Raw genomic sequence first — 21,220 nt, forward strand, 5'->3', positions numbered from 1 at the left:
AAGTAAATGCTGGTAATGATTTTTTATCAGTGTATTGAGGTATAGACTTTTTTTTAATACGTTTTTTAGAAAAAGGAAAATTCAAATTGGCAACCATAGTCTCGATATTTGGATAACCAGCTACATGTTAAATTTCCCTACAGCACCACAGGGAAAAGGAGGTATTACACATTTCCAACTGAGATCATGGAATTGTCTTTGTCATGCATGGAACATCAGTTGGAAATGTGTAATACCTCCTTTCCCCTCTGGTGGTGCTGTAGGGAAATTTTGTGGTCTAGATGGCGGTGCAGGGGCAATCAGGACCTTTTTTTATTACTGGGTGTTGACTACCAAGGGAGCACCAAAAAAAACACTATGTCTTGGCCAGGGCATTTATATATACTAGGTTAAGGCAATAAAATAAGCCTAAAAGAGAGCCAATCTACAGGAATCTGAGGAAATAGAATATTATACTTTTGAACACTACAGCTGAGGGTGGGTGCTGCAGCTGGGTTTATATCATCTTTGCTGGCCTTTTAGTAACTATAGGGGGGGGGGGGGGGTCTTCACTGGAAAAATGCCTTGCTCCTGATTTCATCATTGCACAGAACTCTTGAACCCCATACGTGCACACCCAGCACATTCTTGGCATCCAGACTTTAGAAGAAGTTGCTGCATACGTTTCCAGTTTGCATGAACCCTACAGAGCAGAATGACCTATATATGATTTCCATAACCAGATCTTGAAATAATCATCTTGACTTTACTAACATGACTGCGTTATGATTCATCGTAACCAGACCCTTAAATTATCCGGCCTTGGAAGATGGTCCCACTCTTCCTCCCATGTTACTACCAGCTGCAGAGTGAAAAAGAAAAAAAACGACATAAACTCTATGGAAAATAGTAAAGGAGGGTATAATAGCGCTGGCATTTTGGTAATTTGTAGTTTTTATGAAAACTACCGTACTGATATAATTTCCTAAGTAGGTGGTAGATTCTCTGTATTGGCCAAATACTGAGATGAACTGTTCCACCTTACACCTTGGGTTGCCCATTCCTTACTTAGTAGCCCAATTCTATTCTAACACCAGATTCTGAAAGAGGTCACCTTTTTTAGGGGGTTCCTTCATGGTAATAAGGGTTTCACATTGTTAAAGGGGTACTCCGGTGGAAAACAATTTTTTTTCATATCAACTGGCTCCAGAAAGGTAAACAGATTTGTAAAATATATCTATGAAAAAATATGAATCCTTCCAGTACTTATCAGCTGACCACAGTGCTCTCTGCTGACCTCTCTGTATGTGTCAGGAACTGTCCAGAGTAGGAACAAATCCCCATAGCAAACCTCTCCTGCTCTGGACAGTTCCTGACACGGACAGAGGTGTCAGCAGAGAGCACTGTGGTCAGACAGAAAATAACTATACAACTTCCTCTGTAGTATACAGCAGCTGATAAGTACTGGTAGGATTAAGATTTTATAATAGAAGTAATTTACCAATCTGATTAACTTTCTGGCACCAGTTGATTTGAAAAAATTTTTTTCCACCAGAGTACCCCTTTAATGTCTATAGTTTCTATAATGGGACTTGTAAGACATTCATAGATATCAGTAGATTACCTAAAGCTGGGCATACACATTAGATAAATGTCAACCAAACCCCCTGTTTTTAGCAGGACCGGCCAATCATTTACTATGTATGGTGGGCTCCTGAAGCCCCCCAATAGCAGATGCTGTAGGAGAGAAGGATTTCAACTACCTAGTCTTTTGTTTTCAGGGATATAAGCTGCCATCACAGGAGTCTGGCGGCAGATTACCACCCTCTCTGTTGAAAACATGCATGGTAGTATCGGTAGAGATTGCTTATGGCCCCACAGCTATTTAATATATACATAAAATATGCTGGTATTTTTCAAGGCCTTTTTTTATTTCTTTTTGGAGTTTTTTTTAAAGCACGTTTTTGTTTTCCATGTTTTTTTTTTCTTGCGCATTTTAAGTGCACATTTCAAGCATTTTATGCAGATTAAGTCTTTACTATTTAAATAATCTTGCCATAACACTTAAAACAAGTTTATAAAACACGAGTAAAATGTCCGATTTATTATGTCCATGTAAGTATGTCACTTTTGTATGGCCTTAATAATTACAGAGAACAGTAACCTATGGAACATTTGAATTTAAAGTAAATCGAAGTCAAAGAATTGTGGATACAAAATAGGTGAATTGTGATTTGCAGTAATGCTGTTTGATGCCTCAAAGTACAATGTGTGAACATGGCCTTTTTGTTTTCCCTTGACAAAATAGGTGGTACTGTACAGATGTCTGATACTCTCGTACCCCTCCTGGTACCATTGGACTTTAGCACCATAGATTCATCACCTTAATGGTTTTCCATAGACAGTGATGATAAATTATAGATAACATATCAGTAAAACATAGAATAATAATATTATGTCAAGTCCTGTACAATGAAGTGTAATCTTATTCCCAGCCCTGACCAGTCCATGGCTGCCATTCTTTTCTAGTCCTTTGTGTAAAATAATACTGGTAATATATAATTAATTACTGTTTATTATGGTTTGGACTATACCATGGCCAAAAAGGGCTACTCCTTTTACATCCGCAACCCTACCCTGTTACCACCATAAGCAGCGGAAATAATAATTCTCAATTCTCATGCACCTTCACAGTCATCTATGACATCTCTCCAAAGGTTCATAGTGGACCCTAGAAGGGAAGATGTCCTAAGGTCTCTGAAGTCACTGGTCACTTCCGTGGGCATAGCCAAGCTGTATAAACTATTCCATCTGTCTGACTCAGTAAAGCTGCCTTTGTTCCGTAACTTGGTGCTGGAGTCATTATTTGCCCACGTGCCCAGCCCAGGATCCAGCGGTATTCCTTCGGGTGGTGTAGAGGATAAACCACGCCCTGGTGTCACGAACACAAGGGGTTAATGCCATCTGCACCTAGGGTAATTCCACCTGCCCTCATCACACCCTCACCACAGCTGCTCCAGGTGAGGGCGGCTCCATTTTACTTTTTTGGGACACTGTGTACTGTACAGGACCATGAAGAGACTCCTGTCCTCTACATAGACAGTGATCACAGCTCCCAACAGATCTTTCTCACGTTTATATGTAAGGACTTGTTTTATTTATATTAGTTAGTTAATTAGTTTAATCCTCACTTTTCCCTATTTTTGGATGACATTTTGGTGGCTTCAGAACCAATTACCAGGTTTCCATAGAGTTCTGTATCAAAACCAGAGGAAAAGTTGCTGAGTTGTCCATAGCAACCAATCAGATCTTTTCTTTCACTTTTAAGAGGCCTTTTCAAAAATGAAAGAAGCGATCTGATTGGATGCTATGGGCAACTCAGCAACTTTTCCTCTGGACAGGTTTTGATAAATCTCCCTCATTGTCTCAACACACAATGGTTTCAACATACAATGGTCGTCCTGGAACCAATTCATATTGTAACTTGAAGGACCACTGTATTTTAGAAAATTTTTAAGTAAGTCTCCATGAGTCTCCGTGACTTGCCAAATGCCTTATTGACAGCCGCACATATTATGGCTACCAATTTAGAGATCTGAGGGGAGGCAATTTGCCAGCTGTCCGAAATAGTCAGTATGAGTAAATACATGGTCAGAGATGAAAAGCTTAAAGGGGTACTCCCGTGGAAAACTTTTTTTTTTTTAAATCAACTGGTACATATTTGTAAATTACTTCTATTAAAAAAATCTTAATCCTTCCAGTACTTTTTAGGGGCTGTATACTACAGAGGAAATTCTTTTCTTTTTGGATTTCTCTTTTGTCACGACCACAGTGCTCTCTGCTGACCTCTGCTGTCCATTTTAGGAACAGTCCAGAGCAGCATATGTTTGCTATGGGGATTTTCTCCGGCTCTGGACAGTACCTAAAATGGACAGCAGAGGTCAGCAGAGAGCACTGGGGTCGTGACAGAAGAGAAATCCAAAAAAGAAAAAAGAATTTCCTCTGTAGTATACAGCCCCTAAAAAGTACTGGAAGGATTCAGATTTTTTTAATAGAAGTAATTTACAAATCTGTTTAACTTTCTGGCACCAGTTGATTTAAAAAATAAAATAAAAAGTTTTCCACGGGAGTACCCCTTTAATAAACACTTAGCTATAGTAAGAGCCATAAACATATCTGGAGTCCACTCACCCTGAACTCATGTAAACTACTTTACATTCCACCGCTGGTTAACCCCTACAGTTCTCACACTTCCCGAATTGGGTCAAAGCCTTCGCAGGTCTACGTGTATTGACTATGTGATGTATTACTTCCCTTAATATATGTTTTCTGGGCACACTCATCCTCTTTCCTTTATGTCTCTATAACTTCCTCTATAGGAGACTTCTTTCTCTCTGTGTCTTGTTGTGGTCCTCTCTTTCAGGACTCTCCTCCTCCTCCTGCCTATCTCTTTTCTTTCTCTCTGCTGACTAACCCTTTAGTAATGCTGTCCTCTGTCTTTTCTCTATGCAGCTGCTCGCAGTCTTCTGGGAGAACACAAGGCTACAGACTGCAGAACCGCTAGCAAGAAGTCTCCAACAATGAAGAAGGTAAGTGAACAAGCAATGGCAGCATACAGTATGAAACTGTGGACCTCCAGCTGTTTCAAAACTACTACTCCCAGCGTGTCCGGACAGCCAACGGCTGTCCGGACACGCTGGGAGTAGTAGTTTTGCAACAGCCGGAGGTCCACAGTTTAGAGACCACAGTTTGGAGACCACCGCAGTATACAATGCATACTTCTCCGGTTGCAGACTATCAAGACAGGATGATAAGTTTGCAGTTGACGACTATAACAGGTTTTGTATTCACCAATATGAAATCCCTATGAAGAAGCCTCTAGTTATGAGAAGCAGTAGAAAAACGTAGGGGGTCATGTATCACCAGAGCGGTTTTGGTGCGACACCGTGCACGTTTCCGCACAGGGTGCAGTTGGTGGGCATGTATTGAAATGTGATGAATGATAGCGCGTGACTTTAGAATGGTGATCGGTTTAGAAATTTGCGCACCCGGCCACGAGAGCATGATAAATCTGGTTGTACTTTAAAGTAAACAAGGGGGCGGGTATGCCAGTGAAAAAACGCCCATTCTCAGTCCAAAACACGCTTACTAGTGGGCGCCTGTGGGAAAAGAAAGCATGTGTGCCATGTGAAGTGTGCTCGTTTGCCAGTCTGAAAGGCCAATGTAAACAAGGCGTACATTCCTTAAAGGGGTACACCAGTGGAATTTTTTTTTTTTTTTTTTAAATCAACTGGTGCCAGAAAGTTAAACAGATTTGTAAATTACTCCTATTAAAAAATCGTAATCCTTCCAGTACTTATCAGCTGCTGTATGCTCCAGAGGAAGTTCTTTTCTTTTTGAATGTCTTTTATGTCTGACCACAGTGCTCTCTGCTGACACCTCTGTGCATGTCAGGAACTGTCCGGAGCAGGAACAAATCCCCATAGGAAACCTCTCCTGCTCTGGACAGTTCATGAAACAGACAGAGGTGTCAGAAGAGAGCACTGTGGTCAGACAGAAAAGAGATTCAAAAAAGAAAAGAACTTCCTGTGGAGCATACAGCAGCTGATAAGTACTGGAAGGATTAAGATTTTTTTTTAAAGAAGTAATTTACAAATCTGTTTACATTTCTGGCACAAATTGATTTAAAAAAAAAAATGTTTTCCACCGGAGTACCCCTTTAATACATCTCCCCCTAAGTTTCACAGGGAGGATGCTGCTTCAAGAACTGAAACTATCTAAAATATCCAATATACCAAAGTGAGTTAAAGGGGTTGCCTGGTTGAGACCTCCTCTTTCCATTTGTTTTTAAAGCAGAGGTATAACTTAAAGTTCTTGGGATTCAATGCAAAACTTTGCTGAGATCTGTTCTTATTATTGGGTGACAGGGTCCACTAAAGGGGATGGATTTCTGCATGGAGGGGGCAGGTGTACCAAGGCATTCTGGGGCTAGCTGTGCCAAGCTCAATGGCTGCCCTGATGATACCTGTATCCTTTGGGTCTGGTCACTGGGCCAGGGCGGTGTAGAGCTGAGGTACAATTTGCCTTTGGGAATGGTGCCCCTGAGGTGCCTGATTTCACTGGGGTTGGTCCCACTGAATGTTGGCATGGGCACTACTAAACTCATAAAAGTTTTGGCACATATCTCCTGGTCCTTGCCATCTGGCTAGGGTCGTAATCATTTTTATAGATCTGGCCAGATGACTGAGCAGTAATTGCTCTGCATAATCTACTAATTTATTTGTCTTTTTTGTCACTGCGCCACATTTGTTTCTTTATTTGTTCACTAAGATTTATGAGGGAGCCGTGCCCTTTTGAGTGTTCCTCCTGTTGGTCTAGGAGATGGGTTTGTGACCATCAGGTTCCGGACCTCCCTGCAACCCCAAGTCCCTGCTTAGGCAAGATGCCACCTTCCACGTTGTTAGCTCCCTGGTTGATGTTTGGGTCAATGCCCAGGTAGATGCTGGGAGCATCATTGGTCCTCCCTGAGCTTCGGCGATGAGGGACTTTGAACCTGAAACCCTGAAGGTGCCTTATGCTTGTAACATTAGACACAGGGTCTATGAGCAACTGCTACCTCTGCAGCCCCTATAGCTATTGCCATCTTATAGGGAGTAAGGAGGTAATCTGGATTCCCTTTCATCAATTTTATCTTTGAAAGACTATTATTTATGCATTAAATAGATGCCCCTTGATTGCAAGGTGTATTGTGTACTTTACGATGACTGGTAAGTGGTGGCAATTAGTTAGCTGGAAAAAAAATCTGCATATATGTAGCATTCATACATAGTGATCGCGAAGTGCGTAAGTGTGTGCGTCCATGTGTGTGTGTGTGTGTGTGTGTGTGTGTGTGTGTGTGTATGGTGGTGGGGTGAGTATGTCCCACCAAAACTCTAGAGAACCCATTCAGGTCAGAAGCCACAAAGTTCACCAGAAGAACCTCCATTTCTGGATCTCTTGCTCCTATGGTTTATCACAACTTGACATATTGCAGTTTTCGCATTGCAAAATAGCTGTCACAATAGGCAGGCACTTCCTATCACACTGTGTACAATAGAGTAGTACGCTTTTATATCATGATTATCACATGACAGGATTACAAAGAAAAGTCATATCTACTATAACATTGGAGGCAAATAACACAGGGTCCCAGCATTGACAATAAGAGGTGGACACAGCTCAGCTCCTCCACCCTCCTCCCTCTCGCAGCACAGTGATTTCCTCACAGAGTATGCCCTCCACGCTGTTCCATAGAAGTCAATCGGTACTTTTCATATGTTGATGGGTCTACTACTGGGGTTCCTGGGGATCAGTACGTCAATGATCAGTAAGGATAGGCCACTAATACACATTTTAAGCCATACCAATAACTATTTTCCTGCCATCTCCGTTGCTAAACTTTATTGGGATGGAAATACATTGCCTTCTGCCCTTGGGAAATGAATTAAAAAAAAACCACAATACTCTTCCCAGAACAACCAAATTGCATCTGGCCATTAAGGCTTATGGTAGACACTTCCACATAATTGTGAGATTCATCAGGCGATGACGAACTTGCTCCAGTAAGTTCTCCTGGATATATTCCATCAAGTAGACATTCGTATGAAGTATAAACACTGGATACTAAAGAGTGTAAGATATGTTTGGCCAAGCGGTGAAGAAGAGACACGAAGAAGAAAATACACAACATTTCACTTCATTCCAAGTAGTTCAGGCTCTAAGCCAACTGGAGATGCTCTAGTAATTCGGATGGGTCAGACTAGGCCTGGGGTAATGTTTTTCTTGCCTTTATAACCTAAGCTTGTGAGTCATCTGATGATCCATAATGGTTCATGTTTTCAGACATAGAGCGGTAATTGGATCCAGCCCAACCACAATGCTCGCATCTTAACACAATTAAACAATGTTCATGTGAAAGTTTACAGGCTTGTAGCTTTTGTATACAATAAATTGTGGGGTATGTATATTGAAATGTACTTATTGGGGGGACATGTATCAAAGATTTTACCCCTGTTTTGTGTGTATTTTTTTTTGCGCAAAATTTTGCGCAAGCCCTTTTTTTGCGCAATTTTTTTGCACACGTTTTGGTAGAGCATGTCCTCCAGATGTGGCCTAATCGGGGTACCTTGGAGTGACATCTATAGTACACATGGATTTATTAACTGCGTACTTTTTTTTTACACCAAAAATTTTGCCGCAAGAGCTGTTTTTTTTGCGCAAATATGAGCCATCTTGGACTTAACGTAGCAAGATGCTCTAAATCATTGATTCTATTTTCCAAAGAGTGGATTTAGGAGATTACTATATTTACCCACAATTTATGAAGCTCATTGCACTTGATTGATAAATTTAGCGCTTCTGCACATAATTTAGAATTCAGGAAAAGGGGTAAAATGCTTCTACCATACACAAATAATGATACATGTCCCCCATTGAGTATACTTAAATGTACATACTTATATTTATCTACTTATTAAGACTTACCGTATTTTTCGCCCTAGAGGACGCACCGGCATATAAGATGCACCCAATTTTAAAGGTGCAAAATCTAGAAAAAAAAGATTCTGAACCCAACAGTGATCTTCAACCTGCGGACCTCCAGATGTTGCAAAACTACAACTCCCAGCATGCCCGGACAGCTATGGCTGTCCGGGCATGCAGGGAGTTGTAGTTTTTCAACATCTGGAGGTCCGCAGGTTGAAGACCACTGGATAGGAGGTAATACTCATGTGTCCCCACCGCTCCTGACCCGTCACCGCTCATCACCGCTGCCCTGGATGTCGCTCCATCGCTGTCGCCGCGTCCCCATGGTGTCCCCGACGCTCCGGACATCTTCTTCCACGCTCTCCGTCACCGTCATCAAGTCGCTACGCACGCCGCTCATATTGGATGACGGGACGGCGTGCGCGACGACGTGATGATGTCGAAGGAGAGCGCCGGCCATGCAGGGGATCCCGTAACGGAGCAGACACCGAGGAGGCAGGTAAGGTCCCTCCCGGTGTCCTGTAAGCTGTTCGGGACGCCACGATTTCACCGAAGTGGTCCCGAACAGCCCGACTGAGCAGCTGGGTTAGTGTCACTTTCGCTTCAGACGCGGCGGTCAGCTTTGATCGTGGGTCCCGGTCGTTGATGGCCGCAGGGACCGCCGCGATAGGTGTGTATTCGCCGTATAAGACGCACCAACTTTCCCCCCCCCCCCAGTTTTGGGGAACAAAAAGTGCGTCTTATACGGCGAAAAATACGGTATTTATACTGTTAGAAAAGCAAAAAAGTTACCAGTATATAGAAGCCTGTAAGTTTTCCACCTCTGTTCTCTTAAGTTATTTGTATGAATGACAACCTTGGAGACTTAGGGTATTTAGGCTTGGCAATCAAATCAGAATAGAGCGGTTCCGGCATTGCCAATACTCATAAATCTAGAACATAAATTGTAGTTTGATAATGTAGAAAAATGAAAGTGGCACTCACCCTTCTATAGTGGTCTTCTTGTCTTTAACTCAAAAAAATGCAGGTACAAAAAAAGTACAGCAGGTAGACACACGGGAGCACTACCTGGTGGCAACAGCTGTTTCCTGCGCTCCCATGTATTTTATGTCTCCCTGCTGCACTGTTTTTGGCACCCGTATTTAGGCTTGGATTAGATATCATAATGGAATTTCTAGAAGTATAATAATGAAAAATTATACTATTTTCAAAGGAAAGCTGATCACCGCACCTTTCTATATAATACTCAGACACTATTTACCATAACATTCAGGTGTGACACAATTTTGCTGTAATCCCGTGTCCTTCCCTGTATTTAGTGCTACACGTGTAACAGTCAGTAAAATGAAATCACAGTAGTAAAATAGTATGGAGCACTGACCGGTTGAAATGCAGCAGGATTCTTTATCTTCTTCCACAGGAACACCTTGTGCGGGGGAGCGGACTGCTGGGCAGACATTCGGGCAACGGACCGTATCACGCGTTAGCGCTTCATCAGACCCTAAGTCAGCACGTCCGTGGGTGTGCTCATAAAACCAAACCTATGTAGTCATGACAACCAGACAACGCTTGGAGAATATACAGACAGGTGAGTGGAAATGGGGCAACATAAGGGGAGGGTGTAACACTGGGAACAACAAGATACAAAAGGAAATTTAAAGGAAGAATACACACAATAGTGAGTCCATAAGATGTAGTACATCTAAACAAATACAGTTAGACAAAAACGCTCATCTCATTATGGTCGTTTAGACCCAATGGACCAGTTACTTTAGTACGCAGGATCCAACGCGATTCCTTCACTAGCAGGCATTTATGTCTGTCATTTATGTATGGTGAATGTTCCACGCGTTCTAATGCGGAAAACCTCATGGCTTTCGGGTCACCATTGTGGGCATCTATCATGCGGGATATAAACCTTGCTGAACCACGTTTAGTTTTCAGTGACCGTATATGCTCTTGGATACTGTGGAACAACAGACATATGGTTTTACCCACATAATGACCACAATCACACATAAGACAATATACAACGAAGTTTGATCTACAAGTGATAAACTGTTTAATTTTAACACTGTATCCTCCCAAGTTTATTTCTTTAGCTTGTGCGTTATATGAACAGAAAGAACAGGATCCACATGAATAGTTACCTATAGGTCTACTATCAATGATCCAATCCTTTCTTTGTTATTTAACTTTTTTGTTGTGTTCTTTTTTCAAAAAAAAATCTGAAATAGTAAGTTTTTTCTTATATGTTATTATGGGTTTCTTTTCTGCTACAGTTTTAAGATCCTCATCTCTTTGAATCATGTAGCAATTATTGTTTATTTCTCTTTTAATGTGTTCATTCGTTGGTGTGTTTTTAAACAAACTGGACAGGTACTCCGCTTGTGCTCCTATGCCCATATGGGTCACATTTTTGTGAACTTTGGGGACTAAGTACCACTTAGGTTGCTTAGGGGCCATAGGTAGCAGTTTTTGAAGTGTATGAAAAATTGGAGTCTAACCCCACCAACAAAGTAATTGAAAGATTGACATCTCATCTACTAAAATATGTAGATAAAAACATATTAGACATCAAAACAGCAGAAAAACTGCTACCTGTGGCCCATAAGCAACCTAAGTGGTACCTGGTCTCTAAAGTTCACAAAAATGTGACCCGCCGCCGGGAAGTCCTATAGAGGCGGGCATAGGAGCACCAACGGAGTACCTGTCCAGTTACCTGGACTGGTTACTCTCACCACTCCTAGAGTACATCCTGACCTTTTTGAGAGATACAGGGGATCTCATCAAGGTCCTGAATAACTTTACTTGGACAGATGAGTATTCACTATGTTCAATGGATGTTGAGAGCCTGTACACCCGCATCCCCATGATGCGGGTGTACAGGCTGTCACGGAATTTTTGAAAAGTACCGACCAATCACCTACATTTATAGAATTTGTCGCTGATCCATTAAAACTGGTTTTGACTAATAATATCTTTCAATAAAACTCACAATGGTACAGACAGCTAAATGGCATATGCTAACATCTTCCTGGCCATATTTGTGCGTAACTACATTATTTCCATACACAACCCCTTTGTCAAACACATAAAACTCCTGTTAAGATTTGTTGATGACATCTTTGTTGTATGGAGTGGCACCAAAAATTCATTCCTCCAATTTATAGAATAACTTAATGTTAATACTGGTAACATGCTATTTACATCACAGTATGGAGGGGATTCTTTAGAATTCTTAGATGTAATGGTCAATATACAGAACAACATGATCATCACTACAGGTTTCAGAAAGCCCACCTCAAAAAAATGCATTACTGCATTTTGAATCATCGCACCCCACACATTTGAAAACAAGCTTTCCATATAGTCAAATGGTCCGGCTTAAATGCATTAATAATGATCCTATCAAATTGCAGAAACAATTAGATTAACTCAGTTCTCGATTTTTGGACAGAGGCTATCCTAAAGATGTCATAGACGCTGCACATAAACGTATCGATAGTGTACCTAGACATATGTTGCTAGGGAAAAAATCTAAGAAACAACAAAATAGATACTTTTTTTTCATTTAAAAACACATTAAAAGAGCAATAAACAATAATTGGTACATGATTCAAAAAGATGAGGATCTTAAAACTGTAGCAGAAATTAAACCCATAATAACGTATAAGAAAAACTGTACTATTTCAGATTTTTTTAAAAGAGAACACAACATAAAAGTTCAACAACAAAGAAAGGATTGGATCATTGATAGTAGACCTATAGGTAACTATTCATGTGGATCCTGTTCTTTCTGTTCATATAACGCACAAGCTAAAGAAATCAACTTGGGAGGATACAGTGTTAAAATTAAACAGTTTATCACTTGTAGATCAAACTTCGTTGTATATTGTCTTATGTGTGATTGTGATCATTATGTGGGTAAAACCATACATCCGTTGTTCCACAGAATCCGAGAGCATATATGGTCACTGAAAAACTAATCGTGGTTTAGCAAGGTTTATATCCCACATGATAGATGCCCACAATGGTGACCCGAAAGCCATGAAGTTTTCCGCATTAGAACGCGTGAAACCTTCACCATACATAAATGACAGACATAAATGCCTGCTAGTGAAGGAATCGTGTTGGATCCTGCGTACTAACGCAACTGGTCCATTGGGTCTAAACGACCATAATGAGATTGTATTTGTTTAGATGTACTACATCTTATGGACTCACTATTGTGTGTATTCTTCCTTTAAATTTCCTTTTGTATCATGTTGTTCCCAGTGTTACACCCTCCCCTTATGTTGCCCCACATTCCACTCAACTGTCTGTATGTTGTCCAAGCGTTGTCTGGTTGTCATGACCACACAGGTTTGGTTTTATGAGCACACCCTCGGACGTGCTGACGTAGGGCCTGATGAAGCGCAAACGCGTGATACGGTCCGTTGCCCAAATGTCTGCCCAGCAGTCCGCTCCCCCGCACAAGGTGTTCCTGTGGAAGAAAATAAAGAATCCTGCTGCATTTCAACCGGTCAGTGCTCCGTACTCTTTTTCTACTATGATTTCATAATAAAAATTATAATTATTAGAAATAGTAGGAGGGGCACCTTAAAATGTATAACCCTGTTTTCTCTACTACTACTCCTTATTTCATTAATAGGGAATTATTTCTAAGCTAATATGAGTCTCTTTAGACCCTTAAACTTTGAACCCATAACAGATCTCCAGTTAATTTATGACCAATCGTGTCATCATACAACATTTACAGGATGCAGGAGCGGTCAAGACTATTCGTCAGTTTTTTTGTTAATTTTTGGGTCAAGATTCCCCTAAAACCACATCCTCCGTTTCTATAAATCCCAGCACTCATTGTCACATACAGTAATGGGCGGTTCATTGTAATACCATGTGGCAGGCAGACAGAAGGGCTTTGTTATTTAGGCTGTAGGAACTGATATCGGGAACCTCTGTTCTATGTCATGAGATTATTTCAGTAAGGGCTATATCCAGACCACACATAGACAAGACTATAAATTACGGTAAGTCTTACTGACAGAACACTGTAGTCATTCCAGGCCTGGGTTCAAGGGATGAGGTAGGAGAGATATAGTAGATGTTCAAGGATCAAAGCTAATACAGAAGAGTACAAATTTCTCTGGTTTATGTTATCTAGACTGGGAGCTGGAAGCGGTAAAGCAGATCATGTACGTCATGGAGACATGATAAGGAGAAGAATGTAGAGGAGATTTCTTTAGTTGTCCATTGATGTGAAATATTTTCGAAGAGTAGCTCGAAGTGCATCTCCTGCTTCCAAATAAAATATGGACTCCTAAATTATATATTACCTAGTTGTCTTCTGTACTTATGGGGTAGTCCTCCAACCTTTTTTCACCTTACTTCTGTCCTCCTTGCAGATTGAAACATGTCTTCTTGGCCACCGAGCCATGACCATCTTAGTGATTGTCCTCTTTGGTGAGGTCGTATCATCCACTAAAGAGGTAAGAGGACTGAGGAGATAATGTTACAGTACATTGTTAGACCATATGTTATTGGTTATAGGCCTTAGATTATGTCATTGAGGGAGAGTGATCTAATGTTTTAGATCTTGCATCCCTGTATATATGTTATAGTGCCCATTGGGCCCAACCATGGTTGGACTCATGCCCTTTGCTATAGGATGTGGGAAGTTGTGTTGTCTCCCCTCTGCAAGACATAGTATTGGGGTATTGTTCCAAGGCTCATGGAAAGTTCTTAAAGGGGAAACATACAGCAGGCTTCCTTCCTGGACATTAAACTCTGTCCTATTTAAATATTTCTTATGGGGTCATTTTCCTTATGAGTTCATAAATGTAGATGGGGTTTTTTGAGAATTAAAGGGAGCTGTCATCACTTTCATGATGCCTAAAAAACACGCCATTGAGGTGGTCCCTGTTGGCTTCTCTCCGCTCCGCCATTTTTGCTTGATAGAGCTCTTCCTATTATCAAACAGGAAAGAATCTATGAACCAAGGCTGGTGGGTCTGGAGAAGCTACTGGGGACCACCCCAATGATTCGTGGTTCAGGCAACATGATAGAGATGACAGTTCCCTTTAAAGGCTCAGAAAGACACCCCCTGACCCTAAAATCTATTAGAGCATATAGACATTGTAAAGGGATGGAGTCAACTGTTTAGGACTGAGAACTCAGTAAGAGTGGCTCTCATTCTGATGGAATTAAGCCATCAGTGAATAGCCACCAAAGCATACTACATGTTTGGCTGAATCCTGAAATCATGCACCAAACTGTGTTGAGACAGCCACTTTATTGCTTATCTTCAGTAAATCGGAATATTTTTTGCATCTTTGTAGATATAAATCTATTATCTGGATACCCATGAACAACACTTTAATTTTTTTCCAGGTCCTTCATAACCGAGAGAAGAGAGGAACAAGGACATATAAATGTAATTATTGACTATTTTTGTCTTGGGTGCATTCATTGTGTAGAATGAGACAATGGATACAGTTTGGTTATATATATGGTGGTCTCCTATGTGAGATATAAGGTAGTTTCAGGTCTAAAGGTTTACATACACATAACATAAGCTGTTGGCAGAACACTAGTTTAGCTAGACAGCTACAGTATGTCTCTTAATTTTCTCATACATATAAATATTTAGCTCAGCCAAACATTCATGTTTTTGGAATGGAAGGAGAGGGTAAGCTGTTACCAGACTCCTCAGATGACAGCTTATCACCCTGATAACAGAAGATTGGGCAGTATAAATGGAAAAAACCCAATCCTTTACACCCTTGACCTCATTGGTGGAGAGTCAGAAGGCCACCATACACAAGTTGGACAGCCGCTCCTGCCAATATCAGTGGGTTTGGCTTAAACATGTCCATGGCCAACTCTACTCTTACTAACATGATTTCACTGATTAAGCCAAGGACAGTTAATTTCCTTTCAATACTCACGTTCAGTAAAGCAAGGTGTAGTGACTGCAGCTTCATCAGGGCAAAGCTAATGTATCAGGAGTTGCTGGAGATGAGACTCCTGGACTAATTTCTGATAACTAAATGTTATTAACCCTAAATTAGTATTCCCAAGTCGAAAAGTTATCCTCTTTTCACATGATAAGGGATAACAAGGTGATCAGTGGAGGTCTGACCACTCAGCAATGTTCGGAAGCTTGGAATCTTCAGAATACATGGAGTGTTTGCCGACAATTTTCCTCCGTTCTCATCATCGGTCGGTGTCCCAGCAATGGGTGCCCCACCAATGAGCTGGTTATCCCCTATCCCCGAGCATCCATTCCCCTATTAAGAGGTATTAGACCAAAGTGAACTTAAGTGGATGTCGCTAATAAATAAATAAAAACATAACCAATCGATTGGCATTGTGGGCCTCACAAGCTCCAGTTTTAGGAAGTCTAGAAGTGTTATTATCTCCTTTGTTATTAGTTATAATTGATCAAAACAGAAATTCCTTTTGAGACTTGGGAGTCGCTCCCCTTATGAGCGGGCGGGATCTATTAACAGAACTAGGCAATGGGAAAGATATTATATGGGGACACAACAATTTTCCTCCGGTCTCATCATCGGTGGGTGTCCCAGCACAGTTACCCCCACCAATCAATTTGTTATCCCCTATCCCCAGGGGATCCATTCCCCCATTAAGAGGGGTGTTAGACTAAAGTGAACTTAAAGGCGTATTCCAGTGAAAAACTATTATTTCACTGGAATACTGGCTCCAGAAAGTTAAACAGATTTGTAAATTGCTTCTATTAAAAATATATTAATCCTTCCAGTACTTATCAGCTGCTGAAGTTGAGTTGTTCTTTTCTGTCCAGAGGAACTGTCCAGAGTAGGAGCAAATCCCCATAGCAAACCTCTCCTGCTCTGGACAGTTCCTGAGACAGACAGAGGTCTCAGTAGAGAGCACTGTTGTCAGACAGAAAAGAAAAACTCAACTTCAGCAGCTGATAAGTACTGGTAGGATTAAGATTTTTTGATAGAAGTAATTTAAAAATCTGTTTAACTTTCTGGAGCCAGTTGATATGAAAAAAAATATATATTTTTCACTGGAATACCCCTTTCAGTGTGTGTCACAGATAAAAAAAAAAAAACCCTAACCAATTTCTTCCTTCTCTACAGCTCTGTGCGTGGAAAAACTCTCAGGAAGAATCTACACAGATGACGACACCTGGCTGCGTCCTGCTGGGCGGAGGGTGGAGTTCTGCCGATGTGAGAAGGGGCGCAGCCGGTGCCACAGTGTACCATTCATGGGTAAGAAGCCGATTCCAACCTAAAACGTCTGACAGCTGTTCATTCCGATTTCCCCGTACGTGTGTACTCAATGGGGAAAGGAGAGAAAGGTGTTGAAATCTAACATGCCTTATCCTACTTTCCCATATTTGGTACCCCACAAACACATGAGATAGTCAGCTGGTCTTGCTGAAATTGATGGGCTTGGATAACTTTTGTCTAAGTCTTAAAGGGGTACTCCGGTGGAAAAGTTTTTTTTTTTTTTATGAACTGGTGCCAGAAAGTTAAACAGATTTATAAATTACTTCTATTTAAAAATCTTCATCCTTTCAGTACTTTTTAGCAGCTGTATGCTACAAAGGAAATTCTATTCTTTCAGAATTTTTTTTTTTTGTCTTGTCCACAGTGCTCTCTGCTGAGACTCTCTGTCCATGTCAGGAACTGTCCAGATTAGCATAGGTTTGCTATGGGAATTTTCTCCTGCTCTGGACAGTTCCTGATAGGGGCATCAGGTGTCAGCAGAGAGCACTGCGGACAAGAAAAAAGAGAAATTTAAAAAATAAAATAATTTTCTCTGTAGCATACAGCTGTTAATAAGTACTGGAAGATTTTTTAATACAAGTAATTTACAAATCTGTTTAATTTTCTGGCACCAGTTGATTTAAAAAAAATTTTTTTCACTGGAGTACCCCTTTAACATCTTCTAATTGGGGATACCGAATAACTTCCCATAAATGCCCCTAACTATAAAGGACATGGGAAGGGGACAGATTGTAATACTCTCTTTCTCTCTCATGTTGTTTTCGACAGATTGTACCGAAACCAAGTGCTACAATGGTGGACTTTGTGTAAAGGCTCTTTACTCCCCGAATTACCTGTGTAAATGCCACAGCGGGTTTACCGGAGAGCACTGCGAAATAGGTACGAGAAATGGGCGCCATGTTGTACTGTATATAATGATTAGTGATGAGCGGCAGGGGCCATATTTGAATTTGCGATATTTCGCGAATATATGGACGAATATTTGTCCTAGATTCACGAATATTGCATATTCGTTCCCTTTTTTTTTCTTGCGAAATTGGTAATGAAATTCGCAAAATGCGCATGCGCGATTACATCTTTCAACTAACTACTTTCCTATTGGTTGCTAGGGATGTTGCTAACCTCTGACAACTGTCTTTGCGTCCTTCTCATTGGCCCACAAGCTAAAAGAAGGGAGGGATCAGTGTCCTCTGGAAGTGCCGATACTCGCGAATTTTTTGCGCATATTCGCCTTCTTTGGACCACAAGCTGGAAGCAGGGAGGGATGATCACTGTGTACTGTGAAAAAAAAACAAAAAAAAAATTTATATTCGTCATAACAAATATATTTCTCTATATTCTAAATATTCGCAAAATCGCAAAGTGCCGATATTCGCGAAAAAAATTCGCTATTCGAATATTCGCACTCAACACTAATAATGATGTTTGTCCATAACTGGCTATGATGTACAGCAATGTTTCCCAACCAAGGTGCCTCCGGCTTTGGCAAAACTACAATTCCCAGCATACCCGGACAGCCGTTGGCTGTCCGGGCATGCTTGGAGTTGTAGTTTTGCAATATTCGGAGGCACCTTGGTTGGGAAACCGTAATGCTAAGCGAACATGCTTTGTGCTATTGGGTGGTCATAACCTGTGCTGGGCTCTCTATATACCAATCATTTACCATGGTCGTCTACCAGGCCCATCTGTCCTAGTTGGCACAAGCTGGCACCATTAATGGGGGCCATTGTAATCTTTGCCATGTCCTCCACACTCTTCAATGTACCTACTTATATCCAATGATATTGATATACACATTGCAGACACTTTGGCCTCCTGTTACGAGGGCACAGGACAGTCCTACCGGGGAAACTACAGCCGGACAAACAGCGGCCTGAGCTGCGTGAATTGGAACTCCCAGTCACTTAGTCAGAAGATTTACAACGCGCAGCACAAGGACGCACAACAACTTGGACTGGGAAACCACAACTATTGCAGGTACTGGACTAACAGGGTGCACAGGGCCAATGTTATGGGGGAAGGGGGCAACTTGGGCAAAGGGGTCTCCGAGAACACCTATAGGACTAGGGACACATTACTGCATTTTGCGCAAATTGTAGCAGACAGCAAAATATAGGTGTATACTGCCCCCTGCTGGTATGAAAATATTAGTACAGAAGGTGGGATGTTTAATAAGCGGCCTTTCGGCTCGTATTTTAAGGTTATTATACTAGTCCCATAAATGATCTGAACTGCAATACCAGGCACAAACTAGGAACAAAAGTGGCGCTGTTCCTGTATTCATGTAGTCAAAGGTGAGCGGCTCAATACACCCACTGGCCACTTTATTAGGTACACCTGTTTAAATGCTTCTTAAAGGGGTTATCCAGGAAAAAGCTTTTTATATATATATATATATATATATATATATATATATATATATATATATATATATATACTGGCTCCAGAAAGTTAAACAGATTTGTAAATTACTTCTATTCAAAAATCTTAATCCTTTCAGTACTTATGAGCTGCTGAAGTTGAGTTGTTCTTTTCTGTCTAAGTGCTCTCTGATTACACGTGTCTCGGGAACCTCCCAGTTTAGAAGCAAATCCCCATAGCAAACCTCTTCTACTCTGTGCAGTTCCCGAGACAAGCAGAGATGTCAGCAGAGAGCATTGTTGCCAGACGGAAAACAATAACTCAACTTCAGCAGCTGATAATTATTGAAAGGATTAAGATTTTTTAATAGAAGTAATGTACAAATGTGTTTAACTTTCTGTAGCCAGTTGATATATATATATATATATATATATATATATATATATATATATAAACAAAAAGTTTTTTCCTGGAATACCCCTTTAACACCAATAGCTAATCGGCCAATCACATGGCAGCAACTCAATACACTTAGGCATGTAGAAGCGGTCAAGACAAGCGAGCATCAGAATGGAAGAAAGGGGATTTTAATGTGCCATGGTGGTTGATGCCAGTGTGGCTTGGTCTCAGTATTTAAGAAGCTGCTGATCTATTGGAATTTTTACCTACAACAAGGTTTACAGAGAGAATGTTCCAAAAAAAGAGAAAATAACCATTGAGTGGGAGTTTTGTGGACGAAAATGGCTTGTTGGTGTTGGAGAAAAATGGGCAGACTGGTTTGAGATGCAGAATACCATCTCCAAACACACAACACATCCAGCCTTGAAGCAGATGGGCTACAGCAGCAGCAAACCACATCGGTACTAGAAAGGTGGACTTTATAGAGTGTACAATTCTATAGTGCCATTTCTCTAGACCGTGATATAGTAAAACTTAAAGAGTACCTGTCATGATCTTATAAAATTTTATAATCCTCCCAGTTCACTGTCCCCATCATGATAAACCACCCCCAGCCTTCATTTTTATTATTTTTTAGTTTTCTACCTTGATATTGCTCTGTATTTTCTGCACAGTCTCAGCCAGATTTACAGACTGGGAAGGGGCGTTCCCCAGCAGGCGTGACATCATCTGAAGCCATACAGGGGAGAACTTCCTCCCTCACTCTGCTACACACAGCCCAGAGCAGTTCACTGTGAGATGAGCTATGATTGGATAAGGCTGCACACACACACACTTAGCACTTAAAGGGGTACTCCGGTGGAAAACTTTTTTTTTTAAATGAACTGGTGCCAGAAAGTTAAACAGATTTGTAAATTACATCTATTAAAAAATCTTAATCCATTCAGTACTTTTTAGCAGCTGTTTGCTACAGAGGAAAATCTTTAATTTTTGAATTTCTTTTTTGTCTTGTCCACGGTGCTCTCTGCTGACCCGTATCAGGAACTGTCCAGAGCAGGAGAAAATCCCCATAGCAAACCTATGCTACTCTGGACAGTTCCTGACACGGACAGAGGTGTTAGCAGAGAGCAATGTGGTCAAGACAAAAATGAAATTCAAAAAGCTGCTAAAAAGTACTAAAAGGATTAAGATTTTTTAATAGAAGTCATTTACAAATCTGTTTAACTTTCTGGCACCAGTTCATTTAAAAAAAAAAAAGTTTTTCACCGGAGTAGCCCTTTAAGACTGCATTTCATGATTTTGGACTTCTGCCAGGCCAGCAGGAGTCCAAAGTCTGTGCAAGAGATGGGGGGAGAAATGTGCTCTGGACAAGTAGCATTGCCCACATGCCTCTTGACAAAGCCACTGAAGTGGCGAAACGTTGAGGGGGGCAGTGTATTTTGGTTTTAATTAGCTGCATGCTCCAGCCATAGAGAATAGAAAGGGCCATTATCTGCAGAATGGCCCTTACAAATTCATTAGATACAAGGAGCTATTTCTAGCCCTGATAACAATTAACCCATCTGACTGTTATGCATGCAGTGTTTTTAAGAGTGTGAATTAGTTATTTACAATTTAGTTTATGGACCAAATTAATAAAGTCCTTTAATTTAGGAATATATTTACAAAAGTTAGAC

At 40.9% G+C, this 21,220-nt stretch overlaps 1 protein-coding gene across 4 annotated transcripts in view; it reads left to right on the top strand.

The window, feature by feature from the left end:
* PLAT (plasminogen activator, tissue type) overlaps positions 1 to 21,220 on the top strand; it is a 37,726-nt gene that overhangs the window by 4,393 nt on the left and 12,113 nt on the right. For 2 of the 4 annotated variants that reach the window (XM_056570980.1, XM_056570981.1), the window contains exons 2-7: positions 4,492 to 4,568; positions 13,911 to 13,994; positions 14,896 to 14,938; positions 16,632 to 16,763; positions 17,553 to 17,663; positions 18,587 to 18,761. In XM_056570980.1, coding sequence (XP_056426955.1) covers positions 4,492 to 4,568; positions 13,911 to 13,994; positions 14,896 to 14,938; positions 16,632 to 16,763; positions 17,553 to 17,663; positions 18,587 to 18,761 — 622 coding nt within the window. Of the gene's footprint in view, positions 1 to 3,464; positions 3,497 to 4,244; positions 4,259 to 4,491; positions 4,569 to 13,910; positions 13,995 to 14,895; positions 14,939 to 16,631; positions 16,764 to 17,552; positions 17,664 to 18,586; positions 18,762 to 21,220 lie in introns of those variants that run through there. The other 2 variants (XM_056570982.1, XM_056570983.1) reach the window with 2 other exon arrangements.

The sequence above is a fragment of the Hyla sarda genome, chromosome 4 (assembly GCF_029499605.1).
Source record: "Hyla sarda isolate aHylSar1 chromosome 4, aHylSar1.hap1, whole genome shotgun sequence".
In the NCBI taxonomy this organism is placed as follows: domain Eukaryota; kingdom Metazoa; phylum Chordata; class Amphibia; order Anura; family Hylidae; genus Hyla; species Hyla sarda.